We start from the raw sequence: 18078 nt of genomic DNA on the forward strand, positions 1-18078 counted from the left end.
ACTAAGCTTTCATGCGTAGATGCAATAGGCAAAGCTTATCTAGACTGATTTTGTGATTCAGCCTAACTTTAGTAAATGGTGAGCATTTACCAGAAATAAACCACTGCTACATATTTCCACTGATACCAGAATCAAAGGTAAGGTAGGTAAAGTTTTAAATATTAATGTGGATTTTTTTCCTACTTGGGGCAAATCCTGCCATCTGCATGAAAGAAAAGTATATCATTGTCTTAAATAATAGGCAAATTAAGCTATCTTTATTTTTTTACTCTTTTTTTCTTTCCAGATTACATTAACTTTGTAACTAATAATGTTTTGAGAGTAAATAAATTCACATTTTGCTGTGATGGCTGTTTCTTATTATATTGCTCTTGCTAGGATCTCTAGTCCTTGTGTGTTGGTATGATGATGATTAAGAATGTAGCAGCTACAATGATGCTTTACTGGGAAAATTCAGTGCAGAACGGAACGACACAAAAAGCAGAATTTGGTATAAAACTTTCAAGCGAATTACTTGATGAACTCTTTCCTCTCTTAAATTATGTGCCATGTTTTTGTTAATTGAAGCCACTTGTCAGCAAGGGTCGCTGCACGTTACCATGGAAACATTGGAGTCACTTCTAAGTTAAGGTTAAGCTAAGGTACAATGGCTGATTTTACAATGTTATTTTAAGCCAGCATTTTTCGTTTGATAAAGTCTTGAAACTTGCATTATGCCACTCTAAGAGCATTTAGTTCTGTTTAGTTTGTTTTTTTTCTGAATAAGAACGTGTATCTCCTGAGTGAATGTCGTACGACTACATTTCCCAGAATCCTACTTCCACTTTAGCGTCGGCCAATAAGGAGTCTGTTTGTTGATTGGGCGCAAAATCCAGTGTCTTCGTATTTCCGATTTGAACATTGACTAGCGTTGATATTAAACTAGTAATTACAACCGTTTAGATTTAATGACCAGGACCGATTTACACCCCAGAGGAGACACCAGCGAAGCGCCTGACTCCGGAGAGTTGTATTATTTCGTGTTTCGTGCACTGCTAAAGAAACCGGTCGCCTCTTCATGAACTGAGCTCGACTTGCTAGCAGCTAACACTCGCTAACTCAGCTACTCAACTACAGCAATGTCAGATCTTCCACAAAACAACTTGAAGGAACAGCTGGCGAGGCACAGCAATGCTGCTCAAAGCAAGCTGTGTCTGGCTAAACCTAAAACGGGGTAAGTGAGGTCAAACTACCACGAAGTGAAAACACCAGGTAACCGTTAGCTTTGAGCTGTCAGCTGTGCTAACTTAACACTCCTCAGTAATATTAGCACAAAAGGTATGTGTGGGCTTTGTTGGAGTTTACTTACAAATACTCGTTTGTTGCTTTGGGCCCCCTATCCGGAAGTAGTTTCACCCCGTGACATGAACTTTTTCAAGTCGGATAAAACGTGTTTCTGTTCAGCTGTTTTCTGTAGCAGCAAAAACAATAGAGACAGTAAATCCACAATAATTGAACGCTATTTTACACTGCCAGGTGTAATCACTTGGAACCACTGAACAGTCTGACCTGTTTTCCCGGGACTGCACCGCCTTCCACTGCACTGCTGCTCCCACCAGGTTGGCCTCCGGAAACAAATCCACCGTGTCGCCTTTGAGTAGCTTGTATATGTTAATGCTCAGACAGAGTCATCAGCAGTTGTTGTGTTCATCAGGTTTTTAGATAGAAACAAAAGATACATTCAAAAATAGAGACTGTCTGTCCTACAAAGCCTACAAATATCCAGATGTATGGCCGACACCTTTGTTTTGACTGTCATATTTTATCTTTATAATGTCATGCTCTGTTGTGTGTATTTTTCAGGGCCTTTTCTTTCAAAAAGAAGTCCTCATCAGGTACGGCCAAAGTGGAAGTCGCTACCAAGGTAATCAGCTCAAATGTTCTGGCAAACAGGAATGTCAATGTCCCTAAGAACAGTTTGGTAACTCAGTCTCTTTTGACATTTTCAAACAAGCTTGAGAGACCTCAAAAGTCCAAAATCAACTTCTTTCCTGTCAGCTCAAAATGTGAGTCAGACTCCATCAACCAAGCAAGTAGCCCTTCTCCTGCATGTCAGACTCCTGCAGCAGTGTCTAGTTTTAAGGCGGCTCCAGCTCAATCTGACAACCAGTTTTCTAGTGGCAAAGAAATCAATTCCCCAAGTCTGGATGCATCTCTTGGTATCCCGATGGACGACTGGGATGATTTTGACGACTTTGAAACGCCTGCCAAAACAAAAAACGATTCATTCAGTTCGGAAACATCAGGAAAAAGCAGCAAGCTACTGTCATCTGCTACTGAAAAAATAGCAAAATTCTCAGAGAAACTACACCATGATGCCTCTCCTAAGACACAGACTGGTGAGGACTCTTGTATGGAAACAGATGAACCGGAGTGCAGTGTTGATAAAGCTGCAGTTTCACCATGTCCCAGCTTCGAGGATTCTCCTGTTTCTCCTGTTAAAGTGACCAGAAGACGTCCCCCTGCACACGTTATTGATAGTGAAGAAGATTGCGATGCTCCATCTGAGCCCTTTGAAGAAAGCGCAGGTAACTGACTGTTTATTTTATCTTATTTGTACTTGGTAGTAGATACAAACTTTCAACGCATTGAAGCGTAAAACACACACACAAGCTAATGTGGGATATCTTTTGGCTTTTCAGACAGTAAGAAAAAATGGATAGACCCAAAGGTAATCAATCTTGACAACAACTCTGAGCCTGAAGATGACTTTGATTATGTTCCTCCTTCACCAGTCAGCAATGAGATCTCTTATGCAACCTCAGTATTGGAGAAAAGGTCAGTATTTTCATTTAATTATGTGTTTTACCTTTGTTTTCACAGATTTACAGTGTGTACATGGTAGAGAATGAGATGATTCTTCAAGTTTTCATACATTTTTTTTATATAGTCTGTGGCTAAAACCACAATGATCACAGTTAATTAGTCCTTCTATTAATCTTCATGTTATAAGTTCACCCTACTGCTAGAAATGTTTTCTCTGTAGTGATGCATTGAGACAGATAAAATTTTAAGATAGCTGAAAGGAGTAGTATGTAAAGCAAATTCCTAATATGCCAATAAGCACAGTGAAACACAATAAACTGAACTATATTGCTTTTCTTCCAAACTCTAAGCCCAGCTATGTTGTTTCTTTGTTTCAGTTTTTTTGATTATGAGCTCTAAATATACACATCTGGAAGGTGCTACACCTGCTGTTATACAAACAAGAATACAACATAGTAGATCCCCAGCCAATGTTACATGACAGATTGTCCTGGCCAGTGATTTAACTCCTAAGTCACATGTGCAACCTAACCATATTAGTTCTGACAGTACATTGATTACAGTGGGCACAATTTTGCTGAGGCTAATTCTTGAGTGCCTCACACAGTTTAAATCATCTGCAAATCAATACAATCATAGCTACAGCCCATGATATTGCATGTAGTATCGAAGAGTGCTCAAAAAGTGCCCAGAAAGGCCAGTAACATTATCAGGGACCTCACCCACCAGCACCCCACCCAGTACTATCGGTCGCTCAGCAAATATTACATGAATCTTAAACAGATCCTCAAGGTTTTTTGCCAGTTTCTGCCCTTTGCCATGAAACTATTTAACATTTCCGAGCCACTGCTTCACCCCTAAATTTCTCTTCTCCGCATCATCAACCCAAGTACTTATGATGTTCCCGCAAATATTGGATTTTTTTTTTGCACATCTTGAATCTTTGAACCATAAATATTCCACATGATTTTGTTTTTCTGTACATGCACTTTTTGCAGTCAGTATTTTGTCCATGTCAGTATATATAAATATTTTGAAAGGACGCATTCTGTAATCAGGTAGATTATGGCACTAGGTAGAGAGACGGCGAGCTCAAAATTTCATTGCACTGATAACTTTTATTGGTGCATATGCCAATATCATCTTTGATTCCTTTGAATGTATATAGTTATCATGCAAACACCCTTACGTTTACATATTTGCAGTCAGCAGGACTTAACTAAATTTCTTCTTTTGAAACAGACCAAACTCTGCTGATGTTCAAAGCAGAGACAATCCTGTGCAATCAAAGGGTCCCATCACAACACGACACGAATCCTCTCATTGCAAGTCAAAAGACAAAACAAGTGGGTGTTATGCTTTTTTCTGATTTATCCAAACAATGAGATCCTTTTGTTAAAAAGAATTTTGTTCATTCATGATTTTGTTCATTAATTGGACTTTTTTTCCCTTTCTGAACACCTAACAGATGAGCAACTCTTCAGCATCATGGAGTCCATTTGTGCTCTTGTTGATTCCATCCCTGAACATGAACTAATCACTCTGTCCTGTGGAAGTGAACTTTTACTGAAGAGGGCTCAAAGGTGTGTTCATTTGAGTAAAAAAAAAAAAAAAAAAAAAGCTTTGTTGTCATTCATGATGTGTAATGATATCTCAGTGTGACTATAGTTGTCTGTCTTTGCCCTGCAGAAAGAGGATTCTTGCAACTGGTGATGATTCTTTGTTTAAGATGCAGCAGCCTGACAGCACTGTGGCTTCTGAATCTAGCTTTAAGGAAACGTCTTCTTCTAGGTGTGACACCTCTAGTGGTGTGTTGTACATCAGCTCCGTGCCTGTGGACTCCAAGAACGCTCCTCAGCGCAGCAGATCTTCAGTCATCTCCGTGGATTATGAATCTGATCACTCTGACAGTATTATTGATTTAAAGCCCTTGCACAGTAACACTAGCACAACAGTATGTGTGGAAAATGAGAGTTTCTGTGACTCTCCATCAGCCCACAGCCTCATAAAACCATCTTTTAAGTTCTCTAAGAAAGAGAGCACGGATGTTGAGGACCCAGATCTCTTCTTCTCACCCAAGACAGAGACCGGTGTGCAGACAAAAACGAACACCCCAATGTTTACAGCTGCAGACGATATACCAGACGACTTCTACATCGACGACTTTGACATAGATGACTTCAATGATTGTGACATCCCTGAGTACTTTGACGAACCCCCAACTACATCAGTTTCTACACAGAACTCCAGCACTGTGACGACAACAGTGAAAGAGGGGGGGCCATGCAAGTTCTCATGGGAGAGGAAACCAACGACACCCGTTTCTGCACCAAAGCCTTCACAGATTTGTTCTCCAGGCAAGTCGATGAGGGCTGAAAGAATATGAATCACAGCTTGTGAAGCATCTGAAAACAAGAAGTTGTCTCTATCGGACACAAAATTCTTCAAGCAATGCATATTTTTATTGTTAAAGAATTTCATCAGCCTGTATCCATCGAGGCATTATTATTAATTTCAATTTACAGTGTACTTGAATATAACATTTTGTAGGAATACCTAATAGTCCTACCCAACACAGAAGATGTTTGGATAAGTTTCATAAATACTGGGCCTGATTTAGGGAATTTATAATGTAGGTCAATGTTCAGGTGGTGCATTTTCACCATCTCAGTTTTTATATCTCTTTTTGCAGAGCCCACCTTCAGAAACCCAGCTCATGATCGCTTCAGAGGGTTTAACTTCTCCCACTCACCAGAGATGATGAAGATCTTTCACAAGCGTTTTGGACTTCACCAGTTCAGATTTAATCAACTGGAAGCAATTAATGCTACAATTCTGGGAGAAGACACATTTGTTTTGATGCCAACAGGTTAGTAGAAACACATTTAGAGTAGCTGCGGAACAACTGCAGTGAAGACATCCAAATCTCTCAAACTGATGTATTTTTAGGTGGAGGTAAAAGCTTGTGCTACCAGCTGCCTGCCTGCATCTCACAGGGAGTCACTGTGGTTATTTCCCCACTCAAGTCGCTTATTGTAGACCAGATCCAGAAACTCACCACCCTAGATGTAAGTATATTTACTTCCACCTGTCTGAAATTAAGAGCTGCAATGATAAGCTGATCAATTAAAGATTAGGAAAAATATTTTGCAAATTGATGAATTAAGTAACGAAACAATAAAATAATGCAGAATCTGCAATTTCATGACCTCACATTTGAGAATTTTTTGGCTTTTTTGGTATTCCATTGTAGTACATCTATTATATTGGGGATTCAGACTGTTGGTCAGATAAAACAAGACATTTAATAGTGTTGTCTTGGGCAGTTGGAAATTGTGATGACCATTCTTAATTTCTTTTCATGTTTTAAAGACAAAACCAGTAATATAGAAACATTTAGCAGATAAATTGATAAAGAAGATAATCCTCAATGCCCTATATCAGTTATTTTGTAATGTCCCACTTTTTAGATTCCAGCAACAAGTCTATCCGGTGACAAAAGCGACAGTGAAGCACAAAGGATTTATATGCAGCTTTCCAGGAAAGACCCCATTATTAAACTGCTCTACGTCACACCTGAAAAGGTGAGGTTTTTTTACTCTCACATATATAGGAAGGCTTTGTCAAATGGGTTTTCTTGTTTGCTGTAATTAACGTTAGCAGTAGCTATGATTTTTGAACATTAAATGATTGATGAATCTTTTTCTTTTCTCCCAAGGTGAGTGCAAGTAACAAGTTGATCTCCGCACTGCAGAACCTGTACGAGCGAGAGCTTCTGGCCCGGTTCGTCATAGATGAGGCCCATTGTGTCAGTCAGGTGTGTTCCTCAGCTTTAATGTACACACAATCTGCAGTATGCTTTTATTTTTTGTAACATCAATTGGCAAACATTCTATCACTTTAAATTTTTCAGTGGGGCCATGATTTCCGTCCGGACTACAAGAAATTGCATGAACTGCGTCAGAGGTTCCCCAGTGTGTCGATGATGGCTCTGACGGCCACCGCCACTCCCCGTGTGCAGAAAGACATCCTCAACCAGCTGAATATGACTCGTCCACAAGTGTATGTGTTCACTTTCAAGCTCTCTCTTAGATTCACAGCTGCATTGTTGTTTGTGGCTCACTTGAGACAGCCATCAGTAACTGTGCATTTTCCATGCAATGTATTTTCAGGTTTACCATGAGCTTCAACAGAACAAACCTGAAGTACTCTGTGCTGCCCAAGAAACCCAAAAAGGTTGACGAGGACTGCATCTGCTGGATCAAGAAGCACTACCCACGTAAATAATTCAGTACTTTTTCTGATCCCAGCTCATGCTATTTTCAGAATGCTGTCGTAACTGCTCTGTTAGAAATTCAACCCTGTATGAACCCTTTGAGGTCTGACATATCTGAATCACATTGAAGGAACAGTAAGTCAGAAAGCAGAACAGTCCTGTAGATTATGTTGTATAATCATTTTTCACACCTCATCAAGATGATGTTTGGTAACTGCATATTATGAATGTCTGCTGGAACGTAACATTCTTAAGCTACTTTAAATTCATTTTTTGTCAAATGATTACCAGGTTTTATAAGTAGCCTTACAGTAAAAGAATGACCGTGTTTTAAATGATCCAGTCTTAAATCGTCTCTGCATGTTGCAGGCGACTCTGGAATTGTCTACTGCCTGTCTCGCAATGACTGCGACGCCATGGCAGAGAGTCTGCAGAGAGCAGGGATATCAGCTCTGGCATATCACGCAGGACTGCGTGACGGTGACAGAGAATATGTGCAGACTAAATGGATCAATCAGGACGGTTGCCAGGTCAGTTCACACCTCAGTCTTTTACAGGGGGTCCTCGGTTTACAACGTCATCGACCTACGGCATTTCGTCGTTAGGTTGGAAAAGGCTACGTGGAACGACGAGTACGTTTTTGCTTTGTTTACGCCACCTTGGATTGTGCTACATTCGCTAACTTTTAGCCCTTCATTATGGCTCCCAAATGTAAATCAAACTCTTCTGATGGCATCTCCATGGAAGTGAAATTGGCTACAATAAAACGCTCGGAACAGGGCGAAACACCAACGAACGGAACGGAACTCTGACTTAAGTCAACGACTGTATAATATCTATGAAAATTTTTCTTAAACTTGGTAGACTAGATACTTGATACAAAACACAAATATCTTGTAACATATTGCAAACCAGTAGATGTTTAAAGGATTTAAAGTATAAGCTGAGACATTCTGCACATTGCTTTTGTTTCTCTTTTGTCTACCAGGTCATCTGTGCCACCATAGCCTTTGGCATGGGCATTGACAAGCCAGATGTGCGCTATGTGATCCACGCTAGTCTGCCTAAATCAGTGGAGGGTTACTACCAGGAGTCAGGAAGAGCTGGCAGGGATGGAGAGATCTCTCACTGCATTCTCTTCTACTCTTACGCTGACGTCCACCGTATCAAGAGGATTATCAGCAGTACGTGGCAGATATAGGACTTTCTTTTTGCATTTAAAGGTTATATGGGTCACTGTGGTAATTTGGTGATTATATATACTAGTTTCATGCAATGTGTTAATCTGTTTTGGTAGTAGTCTCACATACTTCTTATGCTGTCACAGTGGACAGAGAAGGTGACAAACACGCCAAGGCCACTCATTACAACAACCTGCACAGCATGGTGCACTTCTGTGAGAACGTGATGGAGTGCAGAAGAATTCAGCTGCTCGCATACTTTGGGGAGCTGAAGTTCAACAAAAGCTTCTGTAAGGACCATCCAGACGTCAGCTGTGACAACTGTGCCAAACCCAATGTAGGAGTCATTTCTTCCTTCATTAGTTATAGAAAACATATCTACTTGGCCATTTCTGATAGATCATTGTTTGAATGTTTCTGTACGCAGCAATACAAGATGAGAAATGTGACTGAAGATGTGAAGAAGATTGCGCGGTTCGTCCAGGAGAACTGTGAGAAAGTTGGATCCAAGTATGGCAGGACAGCTCAGCAAAACCGACTGACACTGAACATGCTGGTGGATATCTTCATAGGTACAGTACATGCACACGCCTGCTGTAAAAAATGCAGTTTGCAACAATGAAACTAGTATGACGTATGAGAGATACCTTATACTGCTGTGTTTGTATTCTAATTGGTCCCATGTTGTGGAACTTTTATTTTTGTCAGGATCTAAATCTGCCAAGATACAGACGGGAATGTTTGGGATTGGGGGAGCCTACTCCAGACATAATGCTGACCGTCTGTTCAAAAAGCTGGTTCTGGATAATATCCTGGTTGAGGACCTTTACATCACGGTCAACGGTCAAGCTGTGTCTTATATCTCTGCTGGAACAAAAGCCATGAACGTGCTGTCTGGACACATGCAGGTAATGGGTTTAGGGCCATATGAAGTATAGAATATGAATACTGAAGTGTTACATTTTAATCAAAACATTAAACACTAACTAACGCTTTTTTTTTTTTCCTTAGGTGGAGTTCTATGAGACAGAGAGTGCATCGACCATCAGGAAACAGAAAGCTGCTGCATACAAGAACGTCTCCCAGAGAGATAAGATGGTCCAGGAGTGTCTGAAGGAGCTGACAGATCTGTGCAAGCAGCTTGGCAAAGCGTTTAGCATTCACTATTACAACATCTTCTCTACCGCCACTTTGAAAAAGATAGCTGGTAATTGTAAACATAATAGCTGCAATTGTTTCCTGATTTATAAGTAGCATTTTAAAAATCGTCACACTATTTTTTTTTTCCAAACAGAGAAGCTTTCCTCTGACCCTGAAGCCCTCCTACAAATCGACGGTGTGACGGAGGACAAACTGGAGAAGTACGGAGCTGAAGTCATGAAGGTCCTACAGAAATACTCTGAGTGGCAGCTGCCTGGTAAGAGATCCAACTGAAGTTTTGCACATTTTAACATTTGCACCTAATCAAATTCTTTACTGGTTTAGTACTACTTGCTACTACTTACTAGGCCTCTTTAATTAACGAAGGCCGACAACTATTTTATCACATGCTAACACAGGTTTTTATATTATTAGTATTATTATTATTGTGAAAGTACTTTGCTCAAAGGCTCTGAATACACAGACAAAAAATTGGGTCACAGGAGGGCTGGATGGTGATCAGGACTTGGGATGAGCGTCATCACGTCTCACCCAAACTAACGGTGGAGGGAGGCTTCGGCAGACTGGTTGGATGCAGCATGTGGAAGAAATAGAGATAAACTAAAAGAAGACAAGCTAACAGATGCCGCAGCAAAGTAGTTAGCTATAGACTGCATTCCAGTTATTTTTGTAGAAGATGTCGGTCTGAGGAACGTTCTTTGGATCAACGAATGACGGCACGCATGAGCCTCAACCTGGGCTATAGTCGCCAATGCATAGACTGTTTATGCTGCTCACTGATAAAAGAAAAATGTTTCTGCTGGTACCTGTTCAGAAAAAAATAAGAATACAGATGCTGGGAAAGTTCCTGTTATATTGTTTTGATCGTGGCTCTGGAGTCCATTTTTTTTCTAGAACAAACCAGATACAATGTTAATGCCCTTGCCGTGGCAAATAGCTTTGATTTACATTAATGTTTAGGTTGAGATTTACAAGAAATATTTTTGCTGCTGTGTAAAGGGAAGACTGCTGTTAAAAAGCACTTTAAAGTGTTTGCAAACCAAATGTGATTGCATTTTTGTTCATATAGCAGTACTTTAAAAATAAAAATGCGGAATACATTACTTTTAAATTTGTGATTTAATCTTATGTACAACAGTGCGATCTATTGCAATTAATCGCATGATGTTCTGTGATTAATCGTATTGTTATATTGCGATGAAAAATGTGAATCGTTGCCCAGCACTAGTCTTTACACATCCGTATGTTAACACTATGTTCTGTCTTCAGCAGAGGAGCAGACTGAGAGTGGTGAAGACGGTTGGATTGACACGACACGAGGCCGCGCACGTATAGATTACGACGATGACGAGGATGATGCAGAGTCCTCCACCTACTTCCGTAATAACACTGCACAGGGGCAAAAGAGAAAGAAAGCCCCATTCTTCAAGTATTCCAAGAAGAAAAAAGCATTTGGCAACTCAGGCTCCAGTTACAAAGGGTGTGTAGAGTTTTTGTCTTCACATTTCGTACTTGTTCATCATATTTAGCTAAAAGCTTCGCAATCCTCTTTGCTCTTTCCGCCACTTTTCCTGTGTTGCTGTGCTGCTGATGTGGATTCAGTCGTGGCTACAGCAGCAATAAGTCGTGGTCATCGTCCGGCTCCACAGGTGGATCCAGAGGTGCAGGTCGAGGGTTCATGGGCTCAGCAGGAGACACATCAGCGGGTAGGAAACCAGGATTCCTGGCCGCCCCGATGCCTCAAAGCAACCAGCGACCTTTCTTAAAGCCGGCATTTTCACACTTGAGCTGAGAGCTTTTTGTCTCTGCATCTTACAACTTGTCACTACATTTTCAAACCATTATATTGTTGTAAATTATTTTCCTGTTGAAACACAACTTTATACTGGAACAGCTAAAACTGTATATTTAAGCTCTGTACAGTTAATGCATGTTGTCTATCCTGATTTTTTTTATTGTACATTGTTGTAAAATTTATTTGGAGACTGACTGGAGAACTTCATTCCCCTCTTTGTGTACTTTTTATTTTCATATTAAAGAAACTGAAATTCCATTAATGATTCTTGCTTCAACTACTCTATATTTGAAGGATTTTTTTTTTGTAGAGACAAGAGAGCCGAATGTTGAATTTGCATTGTTCCACAAAACCACAGGGGGAGCCGCAACACATTTTTATTTAATGTTTATTTCAAGTTTGAATAGTTTTATTTAATGGCACCAGTTACAAGGGACTATTGGAGAGAAACAATATTTTATACTGACTTGTACAGAAGATTACCTACAGTACAAACATGGGTTCGGAATGGATCGGACTGAACAAGAACTGGATTTGGCACATGGATTTTTATATATATATACTTGTATATTTAACGCAATTAAACAGCAATCTCCAATCCGAGGATAGAAGGAGGCAGACTACAGAACACACCACCAGACATGGATATGCATAAACACTTATTTACGTGTATGCACGGTTGTGTGAGGGTCTGTCTACTGGGAGCTAGCAGAGGGGGCAAAAAGCAGAGCGACATGTTTTCAGTTGTGACCAATTTCAACCCCTCGATGCAACAAGCGTCATCCACAATAACGTGACGGGGACTTTGGCCAGGAATGAAAATTCGATTGCCAATTGATTTTGGTCATGTAAATTGATTACATAAATCCTTTTTATCAGGTAAATATCAACAAAAACCTTAAGAATGATGTTTTAAGAACCACTGTGGACATTCTTTGAAACTGAAATCCTGATTATATGTGTGAAACTATTTTGTTTTAGGGATGTGACGATTACAGAAATATGTAGAAAAATACTGGGAGTAGACAAAATAACAGACATTTCAGTAAAGTAACACCACAAACTTTGACCTCCCAAACATCTTTTTGATGCAGTCTTAATAAGAATTCATCCTAAGATTGACAGAAAATGTAAGTTGCTTGGGTATTGTATGGAATTACATTAAACCATGCATGTGTTTCTGTTATTACGTCTGTCCCCATCTCCAGTATCTTAAAGACTAAAATTCTTATTTTATCTTCCAGTGCACCGCATATTGTTTGAATAGATATACTTCTTCAAGTACAGGTGATCTGATTTCCTTTGTAAATCAGGGATCACAAACTACATCAACAGTAGTCACACATCTAGCCAACCTATAACCATCTCCCATGAAGTAAAAGAATATGTAAACATGAAACCAGCAACTGAAATGTAGATGCAAAGTCAGGTTTGTCACAGGAAACATGCCTGCAAAGAAAGATTTTGGGCTGCCCGGTGAACATAAACAGTTTCAGACAGAGATCAACACATTTTCCCTCTTGGCTTGGGAGATTTAAGGATATAAAAGTCTGTGGTTGATCTTTCTGTCTCCATTCCTTCATCTTTGCCACTTTGGTAAACTGCAGAGTGAGGATCCAGGCACAGGGAACTCACTGTCACTTAACAATGAAACAGCAAAGAAAACAGCAGAACAAACGTCCACACAAGAGGTCTCTACAGAAAAATGGATTTTTATAAAATGTTACTACTGAATGCAACGGTAACTAAGTGTCTCTGTGGTCACACCATTGTTAGAGTCGGCACAACAGCAATTTGGTAAGTTTTTTTTTTCTAGAAACAGGACATTTTGTTGACAAACATTATTCCTCATTGGATTTTTATACATAAGTTTGTAAATCACATCTTTTTGCTCTTACAGCTGGTTATTGCTCCTTGAATAATGCTGCCTTTTCTTCATTGTTGCATGTTCAGAGAGACCACTGAAGCTACATAATGCTGATCGATGTGAGAGAAACACCTTTGCAGACAGACTTTTAAAAGATGTCTAACAACTCAGCCTGGCTGGACGGGATGGCTCATATTGACCTCAGCGTAGAAGTAAGAAAAATGAATGAATGTACACAAAAAAAAATCCACCCACCCACCACCCTGCTCCACCAGCTGTTAGGAAAAAATGTGCTTCACCTTTGCATCCCAGTTAAAAAACTATTATCTTGACATAAATAAGCTCTCACATTTTATGTATGACACGTTGCTTGCCAGCGTAGCTCTAAAGATTTGATATGTCCTGCATTGTGTTGGGAAATGTCTTTGCTGCTGCCTTCACCAGAGAGAACTACGGTTTGTGAAACGTAATGAGCTACAGAAGTGGATCCAGCCACAACGCCAAAGTGCATGCTACTCTGTGGTCAGGACTACAACTCAGCCGAGGGCTGTTACGCTTGATTTACACAGGAGCAAACAAAGAAAGTAGCACCATTGGGCTTTCAGTGGAGCAGCTGCAGAGGGCGAGGGGGCAAAAATAAAAGAAAATTAACCCTGTACAGCCATTAGATTGATGTCAACAATCGCCTTCCAGTCCCATTTAGTATTTTAAAGCCTACTTTCAAAGAAGCAGACCTCTCATTTTGCTCTCGACCTCTTTCACTTATGCCTTTTTCCTCCATCTAACATCCCTCTTGCCTTTACTGTCTAAAAAACCTCCACCGCTATCATCTTGAATCTTGTTTCTGTTTCCTACATACAGACATGCTAACACTTACACCTGCACCTGGTACAGGAGGTAGACACGCAATACAAAAAACAGACTTTAACCAGAATCCAGCAGCCGTGACAGTTATTGCTCCCTGGAGCTGAGAGGCAGAAGAGTCTAGAGCCTGACCGAAATATCAAGGGGCAGATGTCATTTGATAATATATATATATATTAAAATTAAAGAAGGAAAGCAAGTAAAAAGAGCAGAAGGAAAAATTACATACATGCTATAGTTTGCCTAGCAGTCGCTACCAAAAATATATGTTTCGGTAGTTAACCTTTAATTTATTATTTACAAAATGTTTTGTTTCGTGCTGCAACTTACTATTAATTTTGCTGGTTAAGCTGCCTATTTTCTCTAGAGGATTCAATTGTAAGTTGTCACTCCTCAATATGACATAATCAAAAACATTTTTTAATCTTTTCTTTTCTGTCGACCAGCAGTCAAAAATCCAAAGATGTGAAATTTATAATGCAGACAACAGAAAATGCTTCAACTGGTACAGCTGAACCCAGAAATCGTTTGGTATTTTACACCAAACAGCCGTTTCAGCCTCAGTTTAGCTTTATATGTTCTCCAAATTAATTTAAACGCTAATGAGTCAAGCATTTTGTTTTCAGTGCAGATCCAGTCGGTCAGGCTCACAGTCACCTCTCCAAACTCTTCAAGTAAAATAAGATATGACAAAGGTATGAAAGCTGAAAATGTGTTTTTGGATTATTAGGTATTTGCAGTAATACAAATGATAAATCCAGATTGTATTCGATACAAATGCATATTCAAAATGATCCTTAAAATTGCACACACACTGCTAAAGGCTGATTCACTGCTGGTGGAGAGATGAGAGGTGTGATCAGTGTTTAGTGGATCTGGATAAAAGCCCTGTTTTTTTTAATTTGTTTTGTTTTGTTTCCGACCCCCTTCCACTTTGCCATAAATGCTTCTGACCTTACTTGAAACACAGCGCTAAAAAAGGTATAATTTAATCTTCAATAACAAAATAACATTTCAGTTCTGTTAAAATATACATGGAAAACCTGTCAATATATATTAGGAAACAAACTAATTTGTACAAAAAGTACATCATTACTCTTATTCTAACAATAATAGTAATATAGTATGATACATGAACCTAAGAGCAAGGTTGATATGAAACCAAAATAAATCATAAACTCTTCATAGAAAGAAATAGTTGAAATTCATCGAATTTCAAGTTGATGAAAAAATAATCAAATTAACTGGAGAAATAACAGAACAAAGGAGCACATTCAAAGTACTTAATTATTAAAACCATATCAGCATTGCACGTCTATCTAGACTATAATCTATTGGTGCCAGTGAATCTTTGCTCATCATGAGTATTTCTCTAACTGACACTACTGGGTCACATGACACTACTGGTACTGATTTAATTTACTGTATCCTTAAAAAACGTTAGAAAATCAATTTTGATCTTCATCAGTTGACTGTATACCATCGTATACTAAAGCCTAACTGTGTCTTAAACAATCCACTGAACTCTAAACTGCCAACAGTCTTCAATATTTAATCAAAAAAGGCATTTGGTAATCACCCTGTCTGTTCTCTGTTCCATCAACCTTCACTTATTATTCCCCTCAGACTCTTCTCTTTTTTCTAATGAGGTTAATCTGCTGTTTGTCTAGTTGACTTCAGATGAGGATGAATTAATATCAAAAGATATTCCATCACTTTGACTCACATTTACTTCACAGCAGGAGGCCTTTTTGACTAACGTGACTCACTTCCATCTTTTAATGACAAATCAACTTCCCTGATTACCACTCGTTCTCTCGTCTCCTTTTCTTATGCAAATCCGTGTTTAAAAGCAATAAATAATAAATGAAGGCAACGCTCATCCGTTGCAAGAGAATCTTCCGTTCCTGTAAAAGGAATTGTTTAAAATTCTTTAGTTCTTTGATTTTCAGTTACATTTTTTTTCCTTTGTGTTATTTGAAAAAATAAAATACCTGAAATGGCTTGAAATTAAAAAAAAAAAAGAAGGAAAAAACGTGTCCTGGATTTGTAGAAAATAAAAAAGAAAAGAGAAAAAAACGAACGGAAGCGAAACGAGGAGGAGGTGGTCGGGTGGGAGGGCAACTCAAAGTGGAGGAGGAAGGGGGAGAGAGATCCTGGCCTGGTGTTACCAGGAGTGGTCCAAGCTGTATGTCTGCAGGAGGAGGATGAGAGAAGCAGGGTTCATGGTTGGGACGAGGCTGCCCTCCATCACTCCGGAGTCCTAACCGTCTTCTCAGACCCCCGAACGGGTTTACGGACTCTACGACCTCACTCTCACTTGTTAATGAGCAACCCGCCCACCCAGCGGAGCTTGCAGGCAAACCACCGCCTGAGGGGACAAAAGTATTCGTAATGGAACTGCTCAAATTCGGGGGTCTGGCGGATATCACTTAAAAATGCAATGTCAAGGTCTGACTCGGTGAGGATGATGAGGAGGAGGAGCAAGACAAAGAGGAGTCCAATGGTCACAAGGAGCAAACGGAGGACACTTAAGACAAACTTATTCACCTGTTCTACCTCGCTGAGGGCCGAGTCCCCCCCAGCGCCCTCCTGTGCAGATCTACCGTCCGCACCAAAATCACCCCCTTCCCCGTGCGATGGGGTGCCCGCCTCAGACTCCTTCTCCTCCTCAATGCTGCAGGGCGCCCCGTTGATTTGGCGCGAGACGGCCAGCTCCATGCTGTGCTCGGCCACCGGGGTGGGCAGGACGCTGTCAGAGGGGCTGTAAGCCTCGTCTGATATTACCGCCATCCCCTCGCTGGCGTCGGTGGCCTGGCTCCGGGACCGGGGTATGAAGGACTCCCCATGGGACACTGAACGCACCGGTGTAGAGTGGGCACTGTCACGCAACGACTCCAGACCTAGTGGAGGGGTGAAGAGAGAGAGAAACACAGACAAAGACTGCTGAAAGACACTGAGGAGACATGAAGTGGTCAGTTATACTCTATACTAGTGTGGCATTCAAAGACACACTGTACAGTACTAGTTCTGGCACTAAGAGCGTTGCAGACACACAGACTCCACTTTGAGAGTTGAAATCTGATCGCACTCTCCCCAGAGTCAAACAGTCTCCTAGAGAGAGAGCACAGGATGTGATGTGAATCATCATCCCTAATGGAAAAAGTCATCAACAACAGAGCATACAAACCTATTAAGATGAGGAATACTTGAGAGAACAGAAAAAAAGCCAACATCCTTTCATTTTACCTACTAGCACTTCTAAAGTCTGATCTCTTGTCAGGTAGTAGATGTTGCATCATTCGATCCCACTTTGGATATTAGAGTCTCTGTGAATTGTATTTACATTTGTAGAGGGATTCTTGGTGTTTTTTTTTTACCTGAGTCTCAATGCTTCAAACCTCTAGGATTCTTCTTAACCCAACAATTTATGATGAAAGCTAATTGCAGCATTCTCTCATCACTTCAGTGTGCACTTCCAACACAAAATTCTGCACTGCAAACCAGAATGCATAAGAATATCATACACATTTTAAAAGGAGCAAGGAGAAGAAAACCCTTACTGTAGTACCTAATCAAAATAACTGACATAAATGTATGTGGAGAGAGGCTGATCTGACTACAGCTTTAACTGTTAGCAGGCACAGAAATGCCCAGATACGTATCCTGTGACAAAATATTAAACATGAATTGCTTTTAAGAGAGACAGACGGTCCTGATTAGGTCAAAACAAAATGAAATGGCTGTTTAAGGCTACACAGGGTTTTTTTTTCACTTGCATTCAGAACTGGTATCTAGAAGTATCTGGATAAAACTGACTGACTATTCAGGGGTAAAAACAAAAGACTGCCTTTTTGTTGGAATCAAGTTGTTATTTAGCATATTTGCTTTTACCAAAGAGGATGATGTAAAGGCAGATGGGAAACATTGGAAATAGGACCATTGAGGTTGTGGTTATGTGTAAGTGCCTTAACCATTTTTTCAGGATGCCCCCAAATCAAGAGACTATCATCAGATTGATGCAAAAGTATTCTAAAAATCCAATGTTGTCATGAGACAGGCCTGCTAACTGATTAGCAACATTGCTTATAATTGATTTTCAATTAGACGCCTGAAATATTATTGAGCC

General features: G+C 40.0%; 2 protein-coding genes across 8 annotated transcripts in view; one reads left to right on the forward strand and one right to left on the reverse strand.

Annotated features, from left to right (window-relative positions):
- Positions 1-859: 859 nt before the first annotated feature.
- blm (BLM RecQ like helicase) lies at positions 860-11476 on the forward strand. Of its 4 annotated transcripts, XM_023287777.3 has the most exons (22): positions 861-1213; positions 1843-1903; positions 1994-2567; positions 2682-2817; positions 4048-4151; positions 4274-4388; positions 4495-5162; positions 5498-5674; positions 5755-5873; positions 6276-6389; positions 6524-6622; positions 6719-6867; positions 6978-7084; positions 7451-7611; positions 8070-8265; positions 8409-8599; positions 8690-8834; positions 8971-9170; positions 9274-9469; positions 9557-9679; positions 10693-10903; positions 11026-11476. In XM_023287777.3, the coding sequence occupies exons 1-22, from the start codon at positions 1119-1121 to the stop codon at positions 11213-11215; spliced, it is 4131 nt and encodes a 1376-aa protein (XP_023143545.2). In that variant the 5' UTR covers positions 861-1118; the 3' UTR covers positions 11216-11476. The 4 variants fall into 4 exon arrangements, with proteins under 4 accessions (XP_023143544.2, XP_023143545.2, XP_023143543.2 ...); XM_023287776.3 differs by having other exon boundaries at positions 860-1213; positions 1843-2567; positions 10696-10903; XM_023287775.3 differs by having other exon boundaries at positions 1843-2567.
- Positions 11477-11588: 112 nt separating this feature from the next.
- Positions 11589-18078, reverse strand: part of LOC111580163 (FERM domain-containing protein 5) — a 64388-nt gene continuing 57898 nt past the window's right edge. For all 4 annotated transcript variants that reach the window (XM_055009422.1, XM_023287785.3, XM_023287784.3 and 1 more), the window contains one exon: positions 11589-16852. In XM_055009422.1, coding sequence (XP_054865397.1) covers positions 16266-16852 — 587 coding nt within the window. In that variant the 3' untranslated portion in view covers positions 11589-16265. The remainder of the gene's footprint in view (positions 16853-18078) is intronic.

Source organism: Amphiprion ocellaris, chromosome 3 (genome assembly GCF_022539595.1).
Source record: "Amphiprion ocellaris isolate individual 3 ecotype Okinawa chromosome 3, ASM2253959v1, whole genome shotgun sequence".
In the NCBI taxonomy this organism is placed as follows: Eukaryota; Metazoa; Chordata; class Actinopteri; family Pomacentridae; genus Amphiprion; species Amphiprion ocellaris.

Coding starts and splice junctions, on each gene's coding strand:
- blm (XM_023287775.3), top strand. CDS start 1,119: ATGTCAGATCTTCCACAAAACAACTTGAAGGAACAGCTGGCGAGGCAC. Junction 4,389..4,494: donor TTACTGAAGAGGGCTCAAAG/GTGTGTTCATTT, acceptor TTTGCCCTGCAG/AAAGAGGATTCTTGCAACTG. Junction 9,171..9,273: donor TGCTGTCTGGACACATGCAG/GTAATGGGTTTA, acceptor TTTTTTCCTTAG/GTGGAGTTCTATGAGACAGA.